The sequence below is a fragment of the Herpailurus yagouaroundi genome, unplaced genomic scaffold (assembly GCF_014898765.1).
Source record: "Herpailurus yagouaroundi ecotype Mexico unplaced genomic scaffold, PumYag 67659, whole genome shotgun sequence".
Lineage (NCBI taxonomy): Eukaryota > Metazoa > Chordata > Mammalia > Carnivora > Felidae > Herpailurus > Herpailurus yagouaroundi.
This window is the reverse complement of record NW_024420459.1, coordinates 52,059-74,455: the sequence shown is the minus strand read 5'-3', so window position 1 is coordinate 74,455 and position 22,397 is coordinate 52,059. Positions and strand designations below refer to the sequence as shown.

Below are 22,397 nucleotides of genomic sequence, written 5' to 3'. Positions count from 1 at the left end.
TCCCCCCTCGCCTTTCTCCGAGTGCCCGCTCTGCAAACACCTCTCTATCCGTGGGCCGGGCGAGAGCAGGCTCGCTTTTGGGGCTTTTGGGGAGAAGCCGTGAGTCCCGGGGTGCAGTGACGTTTCTTTGCGGAAGGGCGGATGGGGGGACAGCGGGACGGTCAGGGCCCTGGTGGACGTGGTGGAGGGTTCGGCGCGTCTGGGGAGGGCTGCGGGCTGCGAGGCTGAGCACGGTAAGGGCGGGTCCACAGCCCCAGCCGGCCGGCCGAGTTCCTGGATGCCCTCCAGCGACGGTTAGGTGCCTAGGCGGGAGATGGGGAAGCTTTCTAGGAATCAGTGCTCGGGACAATAACCTTTCCTGAGTGCTTCCTCTGTGCCCCGCATGCTGTCGTTCGCTTCCGTGCAGTTGCATCCGACACAGGAAATTTTGTGAAATCGATGCTATCATCATTTTCATGTTACAGACAGAAGCGCTGGGTGTCAGGCTCACAAAGCGAGCAGGTCATCCCGCCTGGATGGTCCGCCGCTAACGTCCAGGTTACCATCGAGATAAGGGGTGATAGGATCACAGTGTACATCTGGAATGACTAGGTAGGAAGATCATGAGTATTTTTTTCTTTGTCCCACTCTAGGGAAGAGGACAGGTACCTGAGGCATCTTGGCAAATGCAGAGAGAGAGAGAGAGAGAGGAGCCATAGCTTAGGGTGGGTGCTGGTATTGAGACACGTCTGTGACCTCAGGCATTGCCCTAAGAACATTTGGATGTTTTTAGACATGAGCGTTGCAGGAATCTGTTCATTGTAACCTTGTCACCATTTCTGTCTGGCATTTACTGGGTGACATGGGACAAGTTATTCAGTCCTCCTGAGCCTCACCTTTCAGTTCCCTCATCTGAATTCATGGCATAATACTAGTCCCCACCTCCTCTCTTTGGGTGAGGGCTACCTGACCTAATAAATGCAGGAAGCCGAGAACAGCACTTGGGCTTAGCAACATGAATGCCATCAGTGGCCTTCGGAATTAATGCAGCCCAGATGGCTGATGGCCTGCCCTGATGTAGTGTATTTTTCTCATGAGAAAGCCACTTGGCATGCCATAGCAGGATGAGGGTCACGCTGATACTGGCTGAAGTACACACGCCTTGAGTGGAGAAGAATGAAAGGTTGCGGATTTGGAGCCTTTGGAGGTGTGGTTCTCCTAAGATGCCTGTTATTTAAGGCAGCCAAGGGTTCCTCAATAGCACAGGGACTTTCAGGGTGGTTCACCACTGCTCCCCTATTTCTTTTGTGGCCTGTATATATTCAGAGACACAAAATAGCTTGTATTAGCTTGGGAGTATAGTCACAGGGCAGCACATCTAGGGTGGTTCATTTAAGGGAAGAGGTTCTTAGCCTTGGGTCAATGGAATTCTAGAGTCACACTATCGAGTAGAACTTTCTACAGCGATGTCTGTGGAGCACTTGAAATGTGACTAGTATGAAGGAGAGACTGCATTTTTAATTTCAATGACTTTGAACTGAATCTACCACATGGGACTTGTGACCACCATATTGGGCAGCACAGTTCTAGAGGGTCCGTGTAGGGCGTAGAACAGTTTGTAAATGTTTGGAAAATGGATGCAGCATTAGATGTGTATGTGTATTTTTCTAGGAAGCGATTCCCTGGCCTTCCTTAGATTCTCAGAATCACCAGAAAAGGTTAAGGTCTGCTGCTTTAGGGCTTTGGCGGAATGTAAACAAGTTAAGGGAAGTAAGTATGGCTTCTGGTAATCACTGCTGTTTCTCCTTTCCTTTTGTCCTGTCCTCAGCTGTGGGTGGCTCCCCCTTGACACACGTACACAAAGAAATACTGGAATCTGAGACTTCAGGCCCCAGAGAAATTGCACACGGCCAGAAGGGGGCGATGGCTGTGGCCCTGGGTTGTGCAATCCAGGCTTCCTTGAATCAGGGCTCTGTGTTTCAAGACTATGACGCGGACTGTGAAGTCTTCCGCCAGCGCTTCAGGCAGTTCCAGTACAAAGAAGCAGCCGGGCCTCATGAAGCCTTCAACAAACTCTGGGAGCTTTGCTGTCAATGGCTCAAGCCAAAGATGCGCTCTAAGGAACAAATCCTGGAGCTGTTGGTGTTGGAGCAGTTCCTAACCATCCTGCCCACAGAGATAGAGACCTGGGTGAGGGAACATTGCCCAGAGAATAGAGAAAGAGTTGTGTCGCTGATAGAAGACTTACAGAGAGAACTTGAGATTCCAGATCAGCAGGTGAGAAGAGTTTGGGATCTTGGTAATTAGACAGAAGTAGCAGAGACGTCTGATACTAGATCAGACATTTCAATTCCAACCCCGCGCTTTCCCTGAAATGATTTTCATTTTTTCCTTCTGCTGGAATTGGCGTATGGTTCCGTGATTCTCAACTATTAAACCCAGCTTCTATTCTGTAACAAATACTTAGTAATGTCTCTTCTGCTGTCCTGAAATGAAATTTACATATAATGTAACCTTACATACACACAAAATCAAAAACAAGACTACAATAAGTGGTCTGTGGGCCAGATGCAGCGCCAGGCCTGTTTTTATGCAGGCCATGAGCTAATAATGGTTATTACCTTTTTAAAAGGTTGTTAAATACAAGAAGTGTAGGTGATAGACCAACATGACCCATAAAGTGTAAATTATTTAATATATGACTATAAGAAAATGTTGCCAGCCCGGGTCAGGTGGAGTCTAGAAAGGATATCAAGGAAAGGGGACATGGTTTGCCGTAAGCGAATCAGCATTTGAACACACTCCCTTTCCGGGCTTGACTGCACAGAAGACTTGAAGTTGTCAGATGCCCGCATCTGTGCATAAAGTCACCGGGAAGGCGACAGCCACCAGTTCAGACTGGGACAGCTCAAACACTGGGTGGCACCGCTGGTCGTGGGATTTTCCACGGTGGCAACGAGTGTCAGTCAATCTGAACAACAAGGAATACAGTGGTTGTCCGATTTCCCAGGTAGGGCTTTCCTAGAAAATTCAGGTCACGCTACCATATGCAAAACTATTTGGTGTGCATATGAGCCACAGTGTGAAGTCCTTGACAGGTTCTTTTTACCTGGGTGGAAGTTTGAGGGGGAGCTACACAGTTGGCGGGGACCCGGAGCAGTGCCGCACCCTGAACGGTATATACTCCCGTCTCTGCCCACTGAATGCCGCCGGCCACCTGCCTTCATGCCACGTCACCCTGTAGTGGTGGCGCTACTGTCCCCTGCTCAGAAGGGCACAGGGCAGAACCTGGGGCAGGAGGGAGAAAGGGCTTCGAGTTGGGCCTGAGGTGCCCGGTGTTGTGTGTTGACGGGGCTGTGCAGTGAGCCTCACTGAACCGGAGCCTTGCAAAATTTCCCGCGCCCGCCCCAGGGCGTAAGGAATTTATGGTTTCCCTTCCTCTCTCTGTCCTCTGGGTTTGGCTTACGATAGCAGATTTTACGTGCCTGTGGCCTAATCGCGCACTGCCCAGTACGGCCGCCACCAGCCAAGTGTGGGTGGCCCTTGAGCGCTAGCGATGTGGCCAGTGCAAACTGAGATGCGCGCTAAGTGGAAAATGCTGGCCACATTCAGAAGACTGAGCATGAGAAATAAAGTAGGTGAGATATCTCCCTAGTAATGGTTGGCGTTGATTACATTCTGAACTTAGGGTATTTTAGCGGTACTGGGTTAACCGAGGCATGTTATTAAGATTGACTTCATCGCTTTCTTCTTTGTTTATGCGGGTACTGCAAAAGCAAAATGACGTACACGGGTCACACTGTCGCTACCGGGCATTGCTGGTCTAGACTTTAGAGTGATGGGTTCTGCCATTTGCCCCAGATCGATAGGCAGGAAATGCTCTTGGAAGAACTGGCACCGGTGGGAACGGCACACGTACCACCAAACATCCACCTGGAGTCACCCCCACTCCAAGTAATGGGACCTGCCCCGGAGGGCCCAGTGGCAGAGCCTTGGATCCCACAGGCAGGGCTGCAGGAGCTGAGCTATGGTGCCGCTGAGGAGTGCCAGCCCTTCCTGGACCCCGGTAAGGCAGGGGTTTTATTTCCTTTCTGAGGTTTGTACTTTGAGGGCTGAAGCGCTCTCCAGGTCTGGGGGTGGGTCAGAAACACCCACTGCTGGATGGAAGGGGACCACTGTGATGAAGCGTGGGAGGAGGGACGCCTCTCTGGGAGGAGCCGAGAACAACGCACGGTACATCAGATGGGATTAAAAACCCTGTAAGCTAATGACCCTGCTCAAGAAGTCTGTTTTCCCCTTTTCAGTTGTTTTTATTGTTATAAAATGCACACAACATAAAATTTACCCTCTTAATCATCGTGACGTGTATAGTCCAGTGGTATTGAGTGCATTATTAATGTCAAACCACTACTAACATCCGTTTCTATAACTGTTTTCACCTGGTAAAACTGAAACCCCATGCTCATTTAAACAAATAATTGCCCATGTCTCTAGCCCTGGAAACCACCAGTCAGCTTTCTGTCTCTATGAATTTGACTACTCTGCATACCTCATCTACATGGAATCATACAGTATTTGTCTTTTTGTGACTGGCTTATTTCACTTAACACGTGCTCTGAAGGTTCATCCATTTTGTAGCATATGGCAGTATTTCCGTCCAAGTAAAGGCTGCGTAATATGCCATTGTACGTGCCTACTGCATTTTCTCTATTTTCCATAAATGTATGCTTAGTTTTCTTCCATGTTTTAGCTAGTATGCAAATATCTCTTTGAGACCCTGCTTTTACTTCTTTTGGGTATACAACTGAGGTGGAAATGCTGAATCACACGGCAATTCTGTTTTTAATTTTTTGAGGAACAGCCCCACTGGTTTCCACAGTAGTTGTACCATTTGACATTCCTGTCAGTAGTGCGTAACTTTTCTAATTTGTCCACATCCTCATCAACACTTGTTATTTTCTGTTTTGTGATAGTAGCTTTCTTAATGGATGTGAGGTGGTATCTCACTGTAATTTGGAATTGTGGTTCCCAAATGTTGGTGACATGGAACATCTTTTCAAGTGCTTATTGGCCATTTGTGTATCTTCTTTGGAGAATGTGTATTCAAATCCTTGAACATTTCTTTTTCTTTAAGGTTTGTTTGTTTATTTTGAGAGAGGGAGCGTGAGCCTGAGCATGAGTGGGGGAGGGGCAGAGAGAGGGAGAGACAGAGAATCCCAAGCAGGCTTCATGCTGTCAGCATAGAGCCTGCCACTGGGCTCGAACTCACAAACCACGGGATCATGACCTGAGCCCAAACCAAGAGTTGGATACTTAACCGACTGAGCCACCCGGGTGCCCCATTTTTTTTTTAAAGTCTATTTCCCTTTGTACATTTCAAAAACGGAATGTGCTTTGTTGTTGAATTTTAGAATTCTCTATATATTCTAGATATTAATCCCTTATCAGATATGATTTGCAAATATTCTTCCCATTTGTGGGTTGCCTTTTGACTCTGTTGAAACTGTCTTTTGATGGATAAATTTTTAAATTTTTCATGAGCTACTCTGTGTCTATCTTTTCTTTTGTTGCCTATACTTTAGGTGTCATATCCAAGAAATAATTGTCAAATCCAGTGTCATGAAGCTTTCCCCTCTGTTTTCTTCTAAGTGTTTCATAATTTTAGGTCCTGACTTTAGGTTTTTGATCTGTTTTGTGTTAATTTTTGCACGTGCTGTTATGTAAGGTTCTAACTTCATTCATTTGCACACACATATCCAGTTTTTCCAGCACCATTTGTTGAAAAAAGTATTGTTTCTCCATTGAATAATCTTGGTATCATTGTTAAAAATCATTTCACTATATATATTAAGGTTGATGTATGGGCTGTCTGTTCTATTCCATTAGTGTATATGCTAGTAAGTTTTGAAATCAGGAAGTGTGAGTCCTGTAGCTTTGTTCTTCCTTTCCACGAATTTTTGTCTGTTTGGGCATCCCTGTAGAGTCCATATCATTTTAGGTATGGGTTTTGCTATTAATGCAAACAAAGTACAATTGGGATTTTCATAGAGATTGTATTGAATCTGTAGATCACTTTTGGTAGTATTGACATCTTAATAGTATCAAGTCTTCCAATCCATGAACATGGGATGTGATCTTCTTTCTTTATTTTTTTTTGTTTTAAAAAATATTTATTTATTTTTGAGAGAGAGAGACACACACAGAGTGCGAGCAGGGGAGGGACAGAGAGAGAGGGAGACACAGAATCAAAGCAGGCTCCAGGCTCTGAGCTGTCAGCACAGAGCCCGATGTGGGGCTCAAACTCACAGACCACGAGATCATGACCTGAACCAAAGTCAGATGCTCAACCAACTGAGCCACCCAGGCGCTCCTATTTAGATCTTCTTTAATTTATTCTACCAATGCTTTGTCATTTTTGTGGTACAAGTCTTTGATGTACTTAATTCCTAAGTATTTTATTCTTTCCGATGCTATTGTAAATGGAACTGTTTTCATAATTTCTGGAATTGTTCATTGTTCATCGTTAGTATATAGAAATGGAACTGATGTTTGCAGGTTCATTTTGTATCCTGGTACTTTGATGAATTCATTTATTTATGTTAACAGTTTTTTAATGGAATCTTCAAGGTTTCTACATACTAGATCATAGAATCTGCCAATAGAGATCATTTTACTTTTTCCTTTTCAATTTCAATTCCTTTTACTTCTTTTTCTTGCCTAATTTCTCTGGCTAGAACTTTCAGTATTGTGTTGAACAGAGTGGCCAAAGCAGGCATCCTCGCCTTCTACCTCAACTTAGAGGGAAAGTTTTCGGCCTTTTACCACTGAGTGTGATGTTCCCTGTGGGTTTTTCATATATGGCTTTTATTTATGTGGAGGTAATTTCCTTCTGTTCCTATTGTGTTGAGTGTTTCTTGTTTTTTTTTTTTATCATGAAAGGATGTTGAATTTTGTCAAAATGCTTTTTCCACATCATTGGAAATGGTGTGTTTTTTTCCCTTCATTCTGTTAAGGTGGTATATTACATTGACCGATTTACATATGTTGAAGCAGCCTTGCATTCTAGAAGCAAATATCACTTGGTCATGTTATATAATCCTTTTAATATGTTGCTGAATTCAGTTTGCTAATATTTTGTTCAGGTTTTTTTGTATCAATGTTCATAAGGGATATTGTTGTGTCATTTTCTTACAGTGTCTTTTCTGGCTTTGGTATCAGGGCAATGTTAGTCTCAGAGGATGAGGAAAGTGCTTCCCCCCCTTCATTTTTTTTTGGAAAAGTTTGAGAAAGATTTGTATTAGTTCTTCCCTAAATGTTTGGTAGAATCCACCAGTGAAGCCATCAGGTCTAGGGCTTTTCTTTGTCAGGAGATTTTTGATTACTGCTTCACTCTCTTTACTAGTTTACTGAATAGGTCTATTCAGATCTTTCTGTTTCTTTGTTATGTAGTCTTGGTAGGTTTTGTGGTTCTGGTAATTTATCCATTTAATCTAGGTTATCCAATTGGTCTGTATACGGTTGTTCATAGTGCTGTCTTGTAATTGTTTTTATTTCTGTAGAATGATTGGAAATATCCCGACTTTAATTTTAACAATTTTTGCCTTCTTTCTCTTTGTCTCTTTGTCTTAGTTCATCTGGCTAAAGGTTTGTCAAGTTCATTCATCTTTTCAAAAAGCCAATGTTGGGTTTCATTGATTTTCTCTATTGTCTTTCTAGTCTTTATTTTGTTTATCTCTGACTGATCTTTATTGTTTCCTTCCTTCTGCTTTGGGCTTAGTGTTTTTCTTTTCTTATTAGTTCCTTAAGTTGTAAAGTTATGTTACTGTTTTGGGCTTTTTTTGTTTACTAATGTAAGTATTTATAGCTATAAATTCCCTACTTAGCCCTGCATTCATTATGTCTCAAAAGTTTTGGTACTTTGCATTTTCATTTTCATCGATCTCTAAGTATTTTCTAATTTTCTTTGTGACTTCTTCTTGCACCCATTGGTTATTTAACAGGGTGTTATTTAATTTTCACAGATTTGTCAATTTTCCAGTTTTCCTTCTGTTCTGATTTCTAACTTCATTCCATTGTGGTCAGAGCAAGTACTTTGAATGAGATCTGTGTTTTTAAATATATAGAAATGAATTTGTGGCCTAACATACCATCTGCATCCCAGAAACTGTCTCATATGCACTTGAGAAGAATCTGAGATTTTTATTCTGGCCATCTTAGTGGGTGTGAAGTGTTTCTTCAAAGACTATAATGGTGTTGAGCATCGTTTCATGGGCTTATTGGGCGTTTGTGTATCTTCACTGGAGAAATGCCTATTTAGATTTTTTGCCTATGTTTGTTTTTTATTTATTTATTTATTTTTAAAGTAGGCTTCACACTCAGCGTGGGCCTTGAACTCCGGTCCCTGAGATCAAGAGTTGGATGCTCTAACAACTGAGCCAGCTGGGCACCCCTGCCTATTTTTAAGTAGGATTATATGTGTTTTTATTATTGAGTTGTGTATGATCTTTTTATATTCTAGATAAAAGTCTATTATTAGATATATGACTTATAAGTAGTCTTTCATGTTTTGTGACTGTCTTTTAACTTTCTTAATAGTGTCCTTTGTAGCACAAAAGTTCTTTTTTTTTTTTAATTTTGATGCGGTCCAGTTTAACTATTTTTTGTTTTGTCGCTCGTGCTTTTTATGTCATACCTAAGAAACCACTGCCTGATACAAGGTCATGAAAATTTACCCCTAAATTTTCTCCTAAGAGTTTTATAGTTTTAGCTTGCATTTAATGCTTTGATTCATTTTCAATTAATTTTTGTATAAGTTGCACAGTAGCGGCCCAAATAATATGTATATTTACATATATTCTCGCATATTCAGTTGTTTCAGCATGGTTTGCTAAAAGGCTCATTCTTTTCACATTGAATGGACTTGAAACTCTTGTCCAAAATCAGTTGACTACAGGTATATGGGTTTACTGCTGGACGGTCAGCTCTAGTCTAGTGATCTATATGTCTATTCTTATGGAAATACCACACTGTCTTTATTATTGCTTTCCAGTAAGTTTGGAAATATGAGAGTGTGAGGGCTCCAACTTTGCTTTTGTTTTTCAAGATTGTCTTGGCTGTTCTGAGTTTGATACAATTCCATGTGATATTTAGCATCAGCTTATCAGTTTCTAGAAAGAAGTCAGTTGGGATTCTCATAGGGGTTGTGTTGAATCTGTAGATAAGTTTGGGGAGTATTGCCATGTTAACAGTGTTAAATTTGTGATGCATACACATGTGGTGCTTTTCCATTTATTTAGATTTTCTTTCATTTTTTTTTTCATTTTTTATAGTTGCCTAAGTATAAGTTTTTACGCTGCTGTTATGAAATTTGTTCCCAAGTATTCTTTTTAATAGTTCTTCCAGAGGAACTGTTTTCTTAATTTCATTTTTGGGTTGTTCATTAAAAATATATAGGATTACAGGGTGCCTGGGTGGCTCAGTCGGTTAAGCATCTGACTCTTGGTTTCAGCTCAGGTCATGATCTCACGGTTTGTGAATTCTAGCCCCGCATTGGGCTATGCACTGGGCATGGAGCCTGCTTGGGATTCTCTCTCTCCCTTTCTCTCTCTGCCCTTCCCGTGCATGTGCTCTCTTTCTCTCAAAATAAATAAACTTAATGTCTCTCTATATAGGATTATAATTAATTTTTGCATATTGATCTTGAGTCCTGTAATCCTACTTGTTTAATAGTTCAAATTATTTTTTAGTGGGTTCCTTAGGATTTTCTATATCAAAGATTATGTCATCTGAAAAAAGAGATAGCTTTACTTATCTTGTTCTAATCTAGATACCTTTTCTTCCTTTTCCTTGCCAAATTACCCTGGCTAGAACCTCCAGTACAATATTCAATGTAAGTGGTGAGACCGGACATCCTTGTCTTGTTTCTGATCTCAGGGGAAATGTATTTAGTCTTTTACTGTTATTTATGATGTTAGCTGTGGGCCTTTCCTCGATTCCTTTTATTAGGGTGAGGAAGTTCCCTTCTATTCATGGATTATTGAGTGTTTTTATCAAAAAAACTCTTGAATTTTGTCACATGCTTTTTGTGCGTCTATTGAGATGATCATGGTTTTACTTTGTATTCTCTTGTAATGGTGTATTTCCTTAACTTTTGAATGTTAAACCAACATTGCATTCCTGATGCAAATATTACTTGATCCTGGTGTATAATTCATATTATATGTTGCTGGATTTGGTTTGCTAGTATTTTGTTGAAGATTTTTATATCTATTTTCATCGGAGATACTGTCTGTAGGTGTTTTTTTTTTTTTTGGTCCTGTCTTTATCTGGTTTTGTTATCAGGGTACTATTGGCCTCATAGACTGAGTGGGAAAGCCTTTGTTCCTTTTCTATTTTTGGATGTGTTTGTGAAGAATTGCTGTTTTTTTTCTTTTGTTGTTTATACCTTGGATGTCACATTTAAGAAACTGTTGCCTAATTCAAGGTCATGAAGATTTATAGCCATGTTTCCTTCTTTTTTTAAATATATTTTTTAAGTTTATTTCTTTTGAGAGAGAGAGAAAGCACGAACAGGGGAGGGGCAGAGAGAGGGGAGATAGTGAGAATCCCAAGCAGGCTCCACACTGACAGCATGGAGCTGGACATGGGGCTTGAGCCCACGAACTCTGAGATCATGACCGGAGCCAAAGTCAGATGCTTAACTAACTGAGCCACGCAGGTGCCCCTCTTTTTTTTTTTTTTTTTTTTTTTAAGAGAGAGAGAAAGCGTGAGTCAGGGGAGGGTCAGAGGGAGAGAGAGAGAGAGAGAGAGAGAGAGAGAGAGAATCTTAATCAGACTCCAGGCTCAATGCAGAGCCCAGCAGAGGGCTCAATCCCATGACCCTGGGATCATGACCTGAACCAAAATCAAAAGTTGGATGCTCAACCAGTTGAGCCACCAGGTGCCTCTGTACCTATGTTTCCTTCTAAGAGTCTTGTGGATTTAGCTCTTAAATTTAGATCATTGATCCATTATGAATTAACTTTTGTATATGGTGTGAGAAATGGGACTAGCATCATTCTTTTACATGTGCATATCTAGTTGGCCCAGCACCATTTGTTGAGGAAACTATTCTTTCCCCATTGAATTGTCATGGTACCTTTCTCAAAAATGGATTGACAATAAATGACAAGGCTATTTCTGGCTTATCAATTCTATTCCACTGATACATTTTTCTTTCCTTATGCCAGTACAGTGAGTTGGAAAGTGTTCCATTCTCTTCTGTTTTCAGTGAGAGATTATGTAGAATCGGTGTTAATTCTTTAAATGTTTGGTAGAATTCACCACTGAATCATCCAGACCTGGGCTTTTCTTTGTGAGAAGTGTCTTGATTACCAATTCAGTACCTTTACTTGTTATAGGTCTATTCTGATTTTATATTTCTTCTTGAATCAATTTTGGGTAGTTTCTGTGTTTCCAGGAATTTGTGCATTTCATTTATCTAATTTGTTTCTGGGCAGTGGCTCATACTATTCCTTTATAATCTTTCTTATTTCTGTAAGGTTAGTAGTAATAGTTCCCCTTTCATTTATGATTATAGTAATTTGAGTTTTCTTTCTTCTCTTCTTGGTCAATTTAGCTGAAGATTTGTCAATTTTGTTAATTTTTTTCAAAGAACCAACCTTGGTTTTATTGATTTTCTCTATCGTTTTACCGTTCTCTGTTTCATTAAATCCTGCTCCAATCTTTATTATTTTCTTCTGGTTGTTTTAGGTTTTGTTTGCTCTTATTTTTCTAATATTTTAAGGTGCAAAGTTAGGTTATTAATTTCAGATTTTTCTTTCTTTTCAGTATAGGCCTTCATAGCTATAAATTTCTCTTGAAGTAGTGGTTTAGGTACATTCCTAAGTTTTGGTATATTGTGTGTTCATTTTCATTTATCTCAAAGTATTTCTAATTTCTCTTTTGATTTTTTTATGATTGATTATTTATTTAAGAGTGTGTTGTTTAATGACCTTGTATTTATGAAGTCCTCAAGTTTCTTTCTGTTATTTCTTTTTTAAGTAGGCTCCATACCCAGCGTGAAGCCCGATGCAGGGCTTGAACTCAGAACCCTGAAATCAAGACCTAAGCTGAAATCAAGAGTCGGACACTTAACCAACCTAGCCACCCAGGCACCCTTCTGTTATTTTTTTCTAACTTCGTTCCATTTTGGTGGGAGAATATACTTTGTAATTGTGATCCTTTCACATTTTTGAACATTTGTTTTATGGTATAGCATCTTGACTGCCCTGGAGAATTTTCCATGTGCACTTGAGAAGAACACATATTCTATACTTCTTGGGTGGAATGTTCTATAAATGTCTGTGACATTTAGTAGGATTATAATTTTTTGTCTTCTATTGTTGATCTTCTGCCTAGATATTCTATCCAGTAGTGCAAAGAGGTATTTAAGTCTCTGCTACTGCTCAATTGTCTATTTCTTTTACTCTTTCTGTCAGTTTTTGCAGTCATGTATTTGGTACTCTGTTTTTAAGTGCATGTATGGTTAGAATTGTTGTATCTTCCTGATTGGTCATTTTACCATTATAAACTGATCCTCTTTATCTCTAGAAACTTTTTTGTTTTGATGTCCATTTTGTATGATATTAGTGTAATCAGTCTGGCTGTCTTGTGGTTGTTCTTTGCATGATATATCTTTTTCCATCCCTTTCAGTTAGTATCTTTGAATCTAAAGTGTGTCTCCTGTAGACAGCACGTAGATGGATTTTTAAAACCTAGTATGATGATCTCTGCCTTTTGAATGAGTTGTTTAATGCATCTGTGTTTAACCTGATTTTTGATATGGTGTAATTTACATCTGCGATTTTACTTTTTGTTTTCTATATTTCTCATATCTTTTTTGTTTCTCTGTCCTTCGTTTGCTGCTTTCTTTTGCACTGAGTAAATGTTTTGAATGTAGCACTTGACTTAAATCAATTTTCACTATTTTTTAAACATTATTTCCTTAGTGGTTACTCTAGAGATTAGCCTGTACATCTTAACGTAATCAGATGTAGATTTATACTAATTTCATGCTAGTAAAATATAGAAATATTTCTTATATATACCTCTATTTTCTTCCTTTTTTGTGGTGTTACTATCATACATGTTGCATTAAAAATGATAAAACCTCAAAAAATGTTAGAAACCAAAAATACATTGTTAAAGATATTACTTTATATAATTTTAAGCCTTCTAAAAGAGCTAGAGAAGAAAGAAATACAAATAGATATTATGATTTTTGTTGTATTAACATTATTTATATTTCCGGTTTTCTTCATCTTCCCTGTGGATTTTAGTTATTAATTAGAGTCATTTTTTTACCCCCATACAGTTTTGCGCTCATCCACCTCATTTGTGCTGTTATTGGCCAATATATTACATTTCTACAGATTATTTGCCCAACAGTGCACTACATATATATTGTTCTATACACTGCTTTTAAAATCTTTTAAGAGAAGAGGGGCACTTAAGTGGCTCAGTCAGTGAAGCAACTGACTTCGGCTCAGGTCATGATCTCAGGGTTCATGAGTTGGAGCCCCGCGTCGGGCTCTGTGCTGACAGCTCAGAGCCTGGAGCCTGCTTCGGATGCTGTGTCTCCCTCTCTCTCTGCCCCTCCCCTGCTTGTTTATTCGTTCTCTCTCTCTCTCTCTCTCTCTCTCAATCCTTTAAGAGAAGAAAGGAGCAGAAATTAGTATTTATACCGTCTTTTATAATTACCCTCCCTTGTTGTGCCCTTTGTTTTTTCGTGTGGATTTGAATTCCCGTTTGGAATCAGTAGCTTTCAGACTGAGGAACTGCCTTTAGTATTTCTTGTTAGGCAAGACTGCTGCCTATGAATTCTCTCAGTTTTTGTTTATTAGAAATATTGTTATTCCAGATTAATTTTTATTTAAAAAAAATTTTTTTTTCCAACGTTTATTTATTTTGGGGACAGAGAGAGACAGAGCATGTACGGGGGAGGGGCAGAGAGAGAGGGAGACACAGAATCGGAAACAGGCTCCAGGCTCTGAGCCATCCGCCCAGAGCCCGACGCGGGGCTCGAACTCCCGGACCGCGAGATCGTGACCTGGCTGAAGTCGGACGCTTAACCGACTGCGCCACCCAGGCGCCCCCAGATTAATTTTTAAATTTTTTTTAATGTTTATTTATTTTGGAGACAGAGACAGAGCGTGAGAGGGGGAGGGGCAGAGAGAGAGGGAGACACAGAATCCAAAGCAGGCTCCAGGCTCTGAGCTGTCAGCACAGAGCCCGATGTGGGGCTCGAACTCATGAATGGGGAGATCGTGACCTGAGCTGAAGTTGGACACTTAACCGACTGAGCCACCCAGGCGCCCCTCACAATTCATTTTTTATAGATAGCTCTTCTGGATATAATTTCTCATTTTTCTTTGAGCACTTTGAATATGTTGTCCCACTGTCTTCTGGCCTCCAGTGTTGCTAGTGAGAACTCGGCCTTTAATTTTATTGGAGTTCCCTTGTAAGGGACAAGTCATTTTCCTCTTGCTGTCTTTCAAGGTTTTCTTCTTTTTATGTGACCTTTAGGATTTCTACTATGATATGTCTGGTTTTTTAAAATGTTTATTTTTGAGAGAGAGCAGGAGAGGGGCAGAGAGAGAGAGAGAGAGGGAGACAGATTATCCCAAGTAGGCTCCTCCGTGCTGACAGCAGAGAGCCCTGATGTGGGGCTCATACTCACAAACCCGGAGATCATGACCTGAGCCGAATTTGATGCTTAACTGACTGCGCCACCCAGGCTCTCTGATATGTCTGTTTGAAGATCTCTTTGTGTTTGTCCTGCTTGGAATTCATCTAGCTTCCGAGATGTGTAGATGAATGTGTTTTCAACACATTTGGGCAGTTTGGCACCACTGTTTCTTCAATTTGTTTTTTTTTTTTTTTTCTGCTCCCTGCTCCTTTCTCTCACCCTCTCTTGGTTCTCTCATTATACATCTATTATAATGGCACCTAGTGGTACCTGACTTTTCTCTGAGGCTCTATTCACTTCCCTTCATTCTTTTTTTCTCTCTGTTCTTCTGATAGTATAATCTCTACTGATCTGTCTTCAAGTTCACTGATTGTTCTGATAGTTCACATCCATTCTTGAGCCATTCTAGGGCATTTTTCATTTCAGTTATGGTACTTTTCAGCTCCAGAATTTCCACTGGATTCTTATTATACGTTCTATTTATTGATATTGTCTATTTGATGTGATGTGATGTGATGCTGTTTGTCATCATAATTTACTTCCTAAATCATGGATTGGTTTCGTTCTTGGATACTCATAATGGCTACTTTGAAGTCTTTGCTAAATTCACTATCTAGTCACTCCCATAGGCAGAGTCCGGTCCCCACTCTTTTTTTTCTTCCAGTGTATGAGTCATACTTTCCTGTCCTCATGCATGGCTCATCATGTTTTGTTGGAAACTGGACATTTTGGATCAAACATTGTAGCAACTCCGGAGTCCTTCCTTCCCCTCCCTAGGGCTTGTTATTGTTATTTGTTTGCTTATTGGTTTGGTAATGGCTGCGTTCCTTCAGTCAACTCCAGTCCACTGTGAAATGTTAACCTTTTGATGTTGCCCCTCAGGGAGCACAGTCTCGGATGTGCTTTCACAGTCACCCTGGAAAGGCAGCACTTTTACAGGGCTTTCTTTGGCTGCCTCGTTCCCTGACCTGACCCTGCCATTAATTTCCAGCTAATTGCTCTATTGTTTCCGGCGATGCCCTGGAGCATAATTTCTCCCTGGACCAATCTAGTCAATTTCAGATACCTTTGTTGGGCGAGCTCCTGAGGTCAGGTTTTGAGATTTGTTGTGATCCCAGGAGGGCTCCTCCCAGCTTGTCTTTTTTCCCCACTTCTCTTCGCCAAGCTAGTCAGCCTGGGGTTTAGGGTATATAGTCCATAAATCTATCAAACTCTTTCCTGTTGCCTTTCATTATCATCCGTGCTCTTTTTTAGAATATCCTTAGGCTTAAATGTTCATCCTCTGTTGCAAATGAATCAGGTGTTTGTTTGTTTGTTTGTTTGTTTGTTTGTTTTTGAGAATATATTAGGAGCTACCTGTTTTAAGGCCTGCTTCTCCGAGGCCAAATCTCTGATACATTGCTCTGGAGGTGGGGGAAATGGTGTGCTTATCTCTAAGTGAAACTGCCACTTTCCAGCTGAGCACTAGGTCCGGCCCTCAGGTCTTCTTGGGTTGCATCTCCAGGCTTAGAACCACTGTCTTATAATCACTACTGCCTTACAAGGACAGACAGGGAGTACTCTAGTGTTGTCACCAAGAGGACACCCAGGGTAGCTCCTCCATGCCACCAGTAGAGACTGGGCAGATAAAAGCTGTCCCCACCTTGCAGCCACGATTGTTTGGACCTTAGAATCAACAATGGGTAGCTGGGGTAGGATGAGAAATGCTGAGGTCCTGCCCCTTCCAAGAAGATAGCCCTCGGAAGGGTCCGGGGGAGAGGCTGCCTCGGTCCCTGTGCCAGCGTAGAGTGGAGCGGGGAGAGGCACCAAAGAGAACTGTTGTGGTTTAAATCCTCAAGAATCTCCCTATTACCGGGGCGCCTGGGTGGCTCAGTCAGTTAAAGGTCTGACTTCGGCTCAGGTCATGATCTCGCTGTTTCCGAGTTGAGTTCGAGCCCTGCATCGGGCTCCGTGCTGACAGCTCAGAGCCTGAAGCCTGCTTCCGGGTTCTGTGTCTCCCTTTCTCTCTGCCCCTCCCCCGCTAGTGCTCTGGCTCTCTCTCAAAAATAAATAAACTTTAAAAAAAAAAAAAGAATCTCCCTATTACCTGTGAATTTTAGCAGATTAAAAAAAAATAGATGTCTCCTAGTTTGCTGTAGGCCCTTAGGACCAATGTTTATTTTTTTAAATTTTTTAAAAAGTTGTTTATTTATTGAGAGAGAGAACACCAGCAGGAGAGGGGCAGCTGGAGGGAGAAAATCCCAAGCAGGCTCCTAGCTGTCAGCATGGAGCCCATTGCGGGGCTCGATCCCATGAACTGTGAGATCGTGACCTGAGCCCAAATAACGCTTAACTGACTGAGCCACCCAGGTGCCCCTGTTTTTTTTTATTTATTTAAAAAAATTGTTTTAACGTTGATTTATTTTTGAAACAGAGAGAGACAGAGCATGAACGGGGGAGGGTCAGAGAGAGAGGGAGACACAGAATCGGAAGCAGGCTCCAGGCTCTGAGCTGCCAGCACGGGGCCCGACGCGGGGCTCGAACTCACAAACCGTGAGATCACGACCTGAGTCAAAGTCGGACACTGAACCGACTGAGCCACCCAGGCGCCCCATCCTGTTTTTTTTGTTTTTAATAATTGTCACTAGTTTCATTGGGAAGTAGGTCTGCAGAGCTCCTCGTGATATGTTGGAAGTCCACCTCCCCGACTACATTTCGGTTATAAATCCACATTTTACACCGAGGCCTTTGCTAGTCTGCCTCTTTCAAGTTTCAGTTTTCCCTCATGGCAGCTTTCCTTTGGTCTGGAACCCCCAGTTTTGTTTGACCTGTGCCATGGTACCCTTTGATCCCACTCTTCGCTTTGCAATCTAAACACAAACAATGCAGTGAATTTATTTTCCATTTTTTGTAAGCTTATGTATTTTGAGAGAAGGAGAGAGCACATGGGGGGAGAGGCAAGAGAGAGAGGCCCCAGCGATCTGGGGCTCACACTCACTCACAGCAAGACCCTGACTCGAGATGAAATCAAGAGCCAGACACTTCACAGACTGCGCCACCCTGGGCACCTCAACAATATAGTGAACTTAAACAAAATTGTATTTGACATGCATTTTTGTTTGTCATTCTTAATTGCAAAAGGTCTTTTTTCCATGAAAATATAAAGTAAGGTATTTTAGTCCCCTTCCTATGTTTTGACATAATGTTTTGAAACGTAAATTTTCATTCCTTTGCTAATGTATTTTAATAATGCTACTATTTAAAAAAATATTGCTGATGTTTAAACAGCATCCTGCAGTTAGATTTCGAGGCAACGGTTTTCATCCCACACTTTATTGCAGACCAATATACTTTGCCAGACCGAGGAAGGTGAGGAAAGGTCGTGGAAAGAGAATATGAGCCACAGCAGCTGTCAGTGGGGAGAGAGGTGGTAGGACATGGGGACAGTGAGTGTAGGAACTTGTTCTAGTTTTTCTTAGACTGATAGAAATGCCGTTGGATGGTTTTTTGGGTTAATTTCAAGAGAGTGCACTTCTCGACTTCCCCTGCAATAAACATAAACCCTGCTTTTGCTTGTTGCCAACCTAGTCATTTTCCATTTTATTTGAAAATCTCAATAGAAAAGATTCTAGTAAATAGTTTCATGACCCATACATTTATTTGTTAATTTTTTCAGCGTATTTATTTTTGAGAGGGGGCGTGCCTATGTGCAGGAGTGGGGGAGGGGCAGAGAGGGAGGGAGAGAGGGTATCCCACGCAGGCTCTGAGCTCTCAGCACAGAACCCGACTTGGGGCTCAAACTCACGAACCAAGAGTTCATGACCTGAGCAGAAATCAAGGGTCGCGTAGTTAACTGACTGAGCCATCCAGGTGCCCCTCCTAACCCCAACTTTTAGCTTTCTCTTCGCTCGGTATCAATAGCAGCGTTTCTCAGTTTTATGCCAAAATATACCAAAACTCTATGAAGATTTACTGCCTGTTTTGGTTCTAACCTGAATAAATTGAATATCAGACTAGATATAGAAATCATGTAGTGTGTCGATTTCAACACAGAAATGGTTTACTCTCCTCCCATAGAGGAGAATGGCCTTGAATTGAGCACGAAAGGATGTTCTCTCATCACATGTTTTGGTTTTATCTTTAAAAAAGAGAGTCTCTTGTGAGAGATCTTGGGTGGAGTCATAGTCATTGGGGAGAAAGTAGACCTTAGGCGGCCACATGTCCCAGATGTCGTCAGAGAAAACCCTTGATGACATAAACTATTCTGCTTCTCATCTTTCTTATGGCCAGGGTATCCAATACCAAAGCTGGACGTGAACTTTCCATTGGAGCCTCGAGACGAGGCATGGGTGAAGGAACTACAAGATTCCAAAGAAATGAAACAGTTACTTGACTCCAAGATAGGTAAGTCAGGGTTCATTGACGTCGTGGAATAAAGAAAAGAAAAAGCCGGCCTTCCTCAGGGTAAAGAGTTTGGGATTCTACCAAGGAGTCTCCGTATTCCTGCTGGTGGTTTAATACAATCCTTCTTTTTCCCTCGTGTGTTCCTCTCTGTGGGACGCAGTGACATCTTCAGTTTCTGTTTCTTCTCTCAGGTTTTGAGATGGGGATAGAAAATGAAGAAGATTCTTCAAAACAGAAAAAACTGGAGACTATGTATCCATTTATTGTTACTTTAGAGGGGAATGCTCTCCATGGGCCCATTTTGCAAAAAGACTATGTACAGTTGGAAAATCAGTGGGAAAGTCCCCCGGAGGATCTACAGACAGATTTAACAAAACTGGTAGCTCATCCGAACCCCTCTGCAGGAGAGAAACCTGAGAATTCCAACTTAGAAGAGCCTCTCGACCCCAGACCCCAGAAGAAAAAGAGTCCAGGGGACAAACCTCACCGATGCCCTCAGTGTGGAAAATGCTTTGCGCGGAAGTCGCAGCTTACAGGGCACCAGAGAATTCACTCTGGAGAGGAACCGCATAAATGCCCCGAGTGTGGGAAAAGATTCCTTCGTAGTTCAGACCTTTATAGACACCAACGGCTTCATACCGGGGAGAGGCCCTACGAATGCACTGTGTGTAAGAAGCGATTCACTCGACGGTCGCACCTTATGGGGCACCAGAGAACGCATTCTGAAGAAGAAACCTACAAATGTCTTGAGTGTGGGAAAAGCTTTTGTCACGGATCGAGTCTCAAAAGACATCTGAAAACTCATTCGGGTGAAAAACCTCACAGATGTCACAGTTGTGGGAAAAGTTTCAGTAGACTGACAGCTCTTACTTTGCATCAGAGAACTCACACCGAAGAGAGACCTTTTAAATGTAATTACTGTGGGAAAAGCTTTAGACAGAGACCGAGCCTTGTTATTCATTTAAGAATTCACACAGGGGAGAAGCCATACAAGTGTAGTCACTGTTCTAAAAGCTTCAGGCAGAGGGCAGGCCTTATTATGCACCAGGTCACTCACTTTAGAGGACTTCTTTAAGAATCTTGAAGAGAACAGGTTCCCACAGAGATTGACACTAACAAAAAAAAAAAAAAAGTTAACCAACAGCAGCCTGTTTGCCTTGGAAGAATCTTTTTGTTTGAGCTTACGAGAACAGGTTTTAAAAACTATTTAAAAAGCCCTTCTTCCAAAGGATATGAATTCTAGACTATCTGTCTACTCTTGCAACATTCCCAGATTTGATTTATGCTGTCTCTCTTCCTTTTTTTTTTTTTTTTACGATGAAATGTTTTGTGTCCTAAGCCAACTACGTCATAGATATAAGCATAAAGCATAGAATTGATGACAATCCTTTTCAGAGTAGGGTCAATATGATGGATGATCATGTCTATCAACATAACTACTAAAGCAGCACCATAATTATTCTGCTGTCATTACAAAAGGGGATGATGTTCGTGCAAAGCTTTATATGTGTCCTCTAAGTAGTAAGCAAGGAGACAGTGTGTTTTGTCAAATAATAAAAATGTGTCGAGAACACATTTGCCTGGTAAGAACTGGGTTATTTCCATCGAGATTGTTTATGTCGAAGGAAATTAAGATTTTAACCTTTACTTATGAATTTTTGCAAAGTTTGCTAGTCTGTTTAGTTGGCGGTCTGGGGTGATGCTGCTTAGAGCTGAGTATCAACTTGATGATTTATTTTGTTCACAGAATAACTAAGCTCTTTGTGGAAGAATCCCTTGGACAATTGATGTCATACAGGTAGAATCTAACTGAATTTAGATTGCGAAGCCAGTGTCTGTGGCTTTTTACTGTCCTTTGGTATTCACCGATGTGTCTCTCCGTGCTTTTAAGATTTTGCCCATTCTTTAATTCAGTGTCCCCCTAACCGTGTGTCATAGAGCACTTAGTTCTACAAGATATTTTACAAATAAGTTCGGGAATCCCTGCTGTCTCCACTTTTCTAGATACACAATGCACATCAGCATACAAGGATCTCTGAGGGGTCCTCCGGTAAAGGCAGAAGTGTTTTCTAAACTTATTTGAGGCCCAGAACCCTTTTTCATGCATACCCGGTAATAACCCACAGAACTAGTATTCTGCCAACATTCCTTGGAACACACCGCCTTTAACCATTTCTATAGCTACCAGTATAGTTTTGTTGCTCCCAAGCCTAGTTATCTTCAGTTGTTTCAAGGGTGTTGTGAGAAATTCTTTACGTATATACATTTTTTTTTTATATAACACACACAGCATTTTAAGGAGGTGAGGGTCACCAATCGAGATAATTTATCAGTCGTTCAGTGATTCTCAGCCTCTTTGAATTTTACTTATAATCACACACGCATATTGCTACTTATATAAACATTGTATACTCGTGGTAAGGACTCAAATTCCTGTAGCAAGGGAGGCACTCTCTTTGTCAGTTATAGCTGTTAATACATGAAAATATTCATTCAGCCTAGTTCCTTGTTATAAAATACAAGAAGTAGGACATTCAAGTATTTTCCCTTTATGAAGACACCAGTCATTCTTTCCCTAAACTAGGAGGAGGGAAAGTGTATTTTGTTCTATTCCACTGAAGTTCTCGGAAGTGATGTTGAAAATAAGTATTTCGGGGGCAAGTCCTCGGTGCCCAATTGGTCCTGTTCTAGGCTTAATGGAAACTGGTAAAGACATGAATCCGTGAGTCCGGCTCATAAGGAGTTTATAGTATCGTCAGTTAAACAAGAGTTGGGAAATAAATGGAGAACAATGCAAGAGAGTTTGTAATTAAGTGCCAAAGCATATCACGTGCTACAGCCAGGACGTATCTTTAATTCCTGTCATCCAGGTCCCTGTATGATGCTGCTATAAGTGTGGAGTTAAAATTGACATCCCAGTAGCAATAAACATGTAACACAGGAGGAGTCTGAATGTAGAGATGAAAAATACGGAATGTAATGGCTTCTCTTTTCTCTCTTGTGGACTTGCATTCAAACCAGAACAGTGCCTTAGAATGGATGTGCCCAACTGCTCTGTATCTATGCAATATTTTAATAAAGTGGAAATGTGTATGCTCTTCCTGCTTCAATCACAGTAACCGATGGTTTGAACAACTCAGAAGCACTTCCGACAGCTATGGCAGCAAGTGCCACAGTTGACTGCTGCTCCCACCCAAAGGTGGGATCACTTTGCTCCCTGCCGCCGTGGTGCCGGCTTCATGCATCATTCTGAGCATTTCCTACAGGCAAGTTTAGCTAGTAGGCTTAGTTGTGATCATAGTGTGAG

The 22,397-nt window shown here is 41.4% G+C and overlaps 1 protein-coding gene across 1 annotated transcript; it reads left to right on the top strand.

Annotated features, from left to right (window-relative positions):
- Positions 1–22,188, top strand: ZNF449 (zinc finger protein 449). Its single transcript, XM_040468053.1, has 5 exons — positions 1–99; positions 1,808–2,256; positions 3,841–4,045; positions 18,977–19,090; positions 19,282–22,188. Exons 2-5 carry the CDS (start codon positions 1,903–1,905, stop codon positions 20,163–20,165), a joined length of 1,557 nt encoding a protein of 518 aa, XP_040323987.1. The 5' UTR covers positions 1–99; positions 1,808–1,902; the 3' UTR covers positions 20,166–22,188.
- Positions 22,189–22,397: the final 209 nt, after the last annotated feature.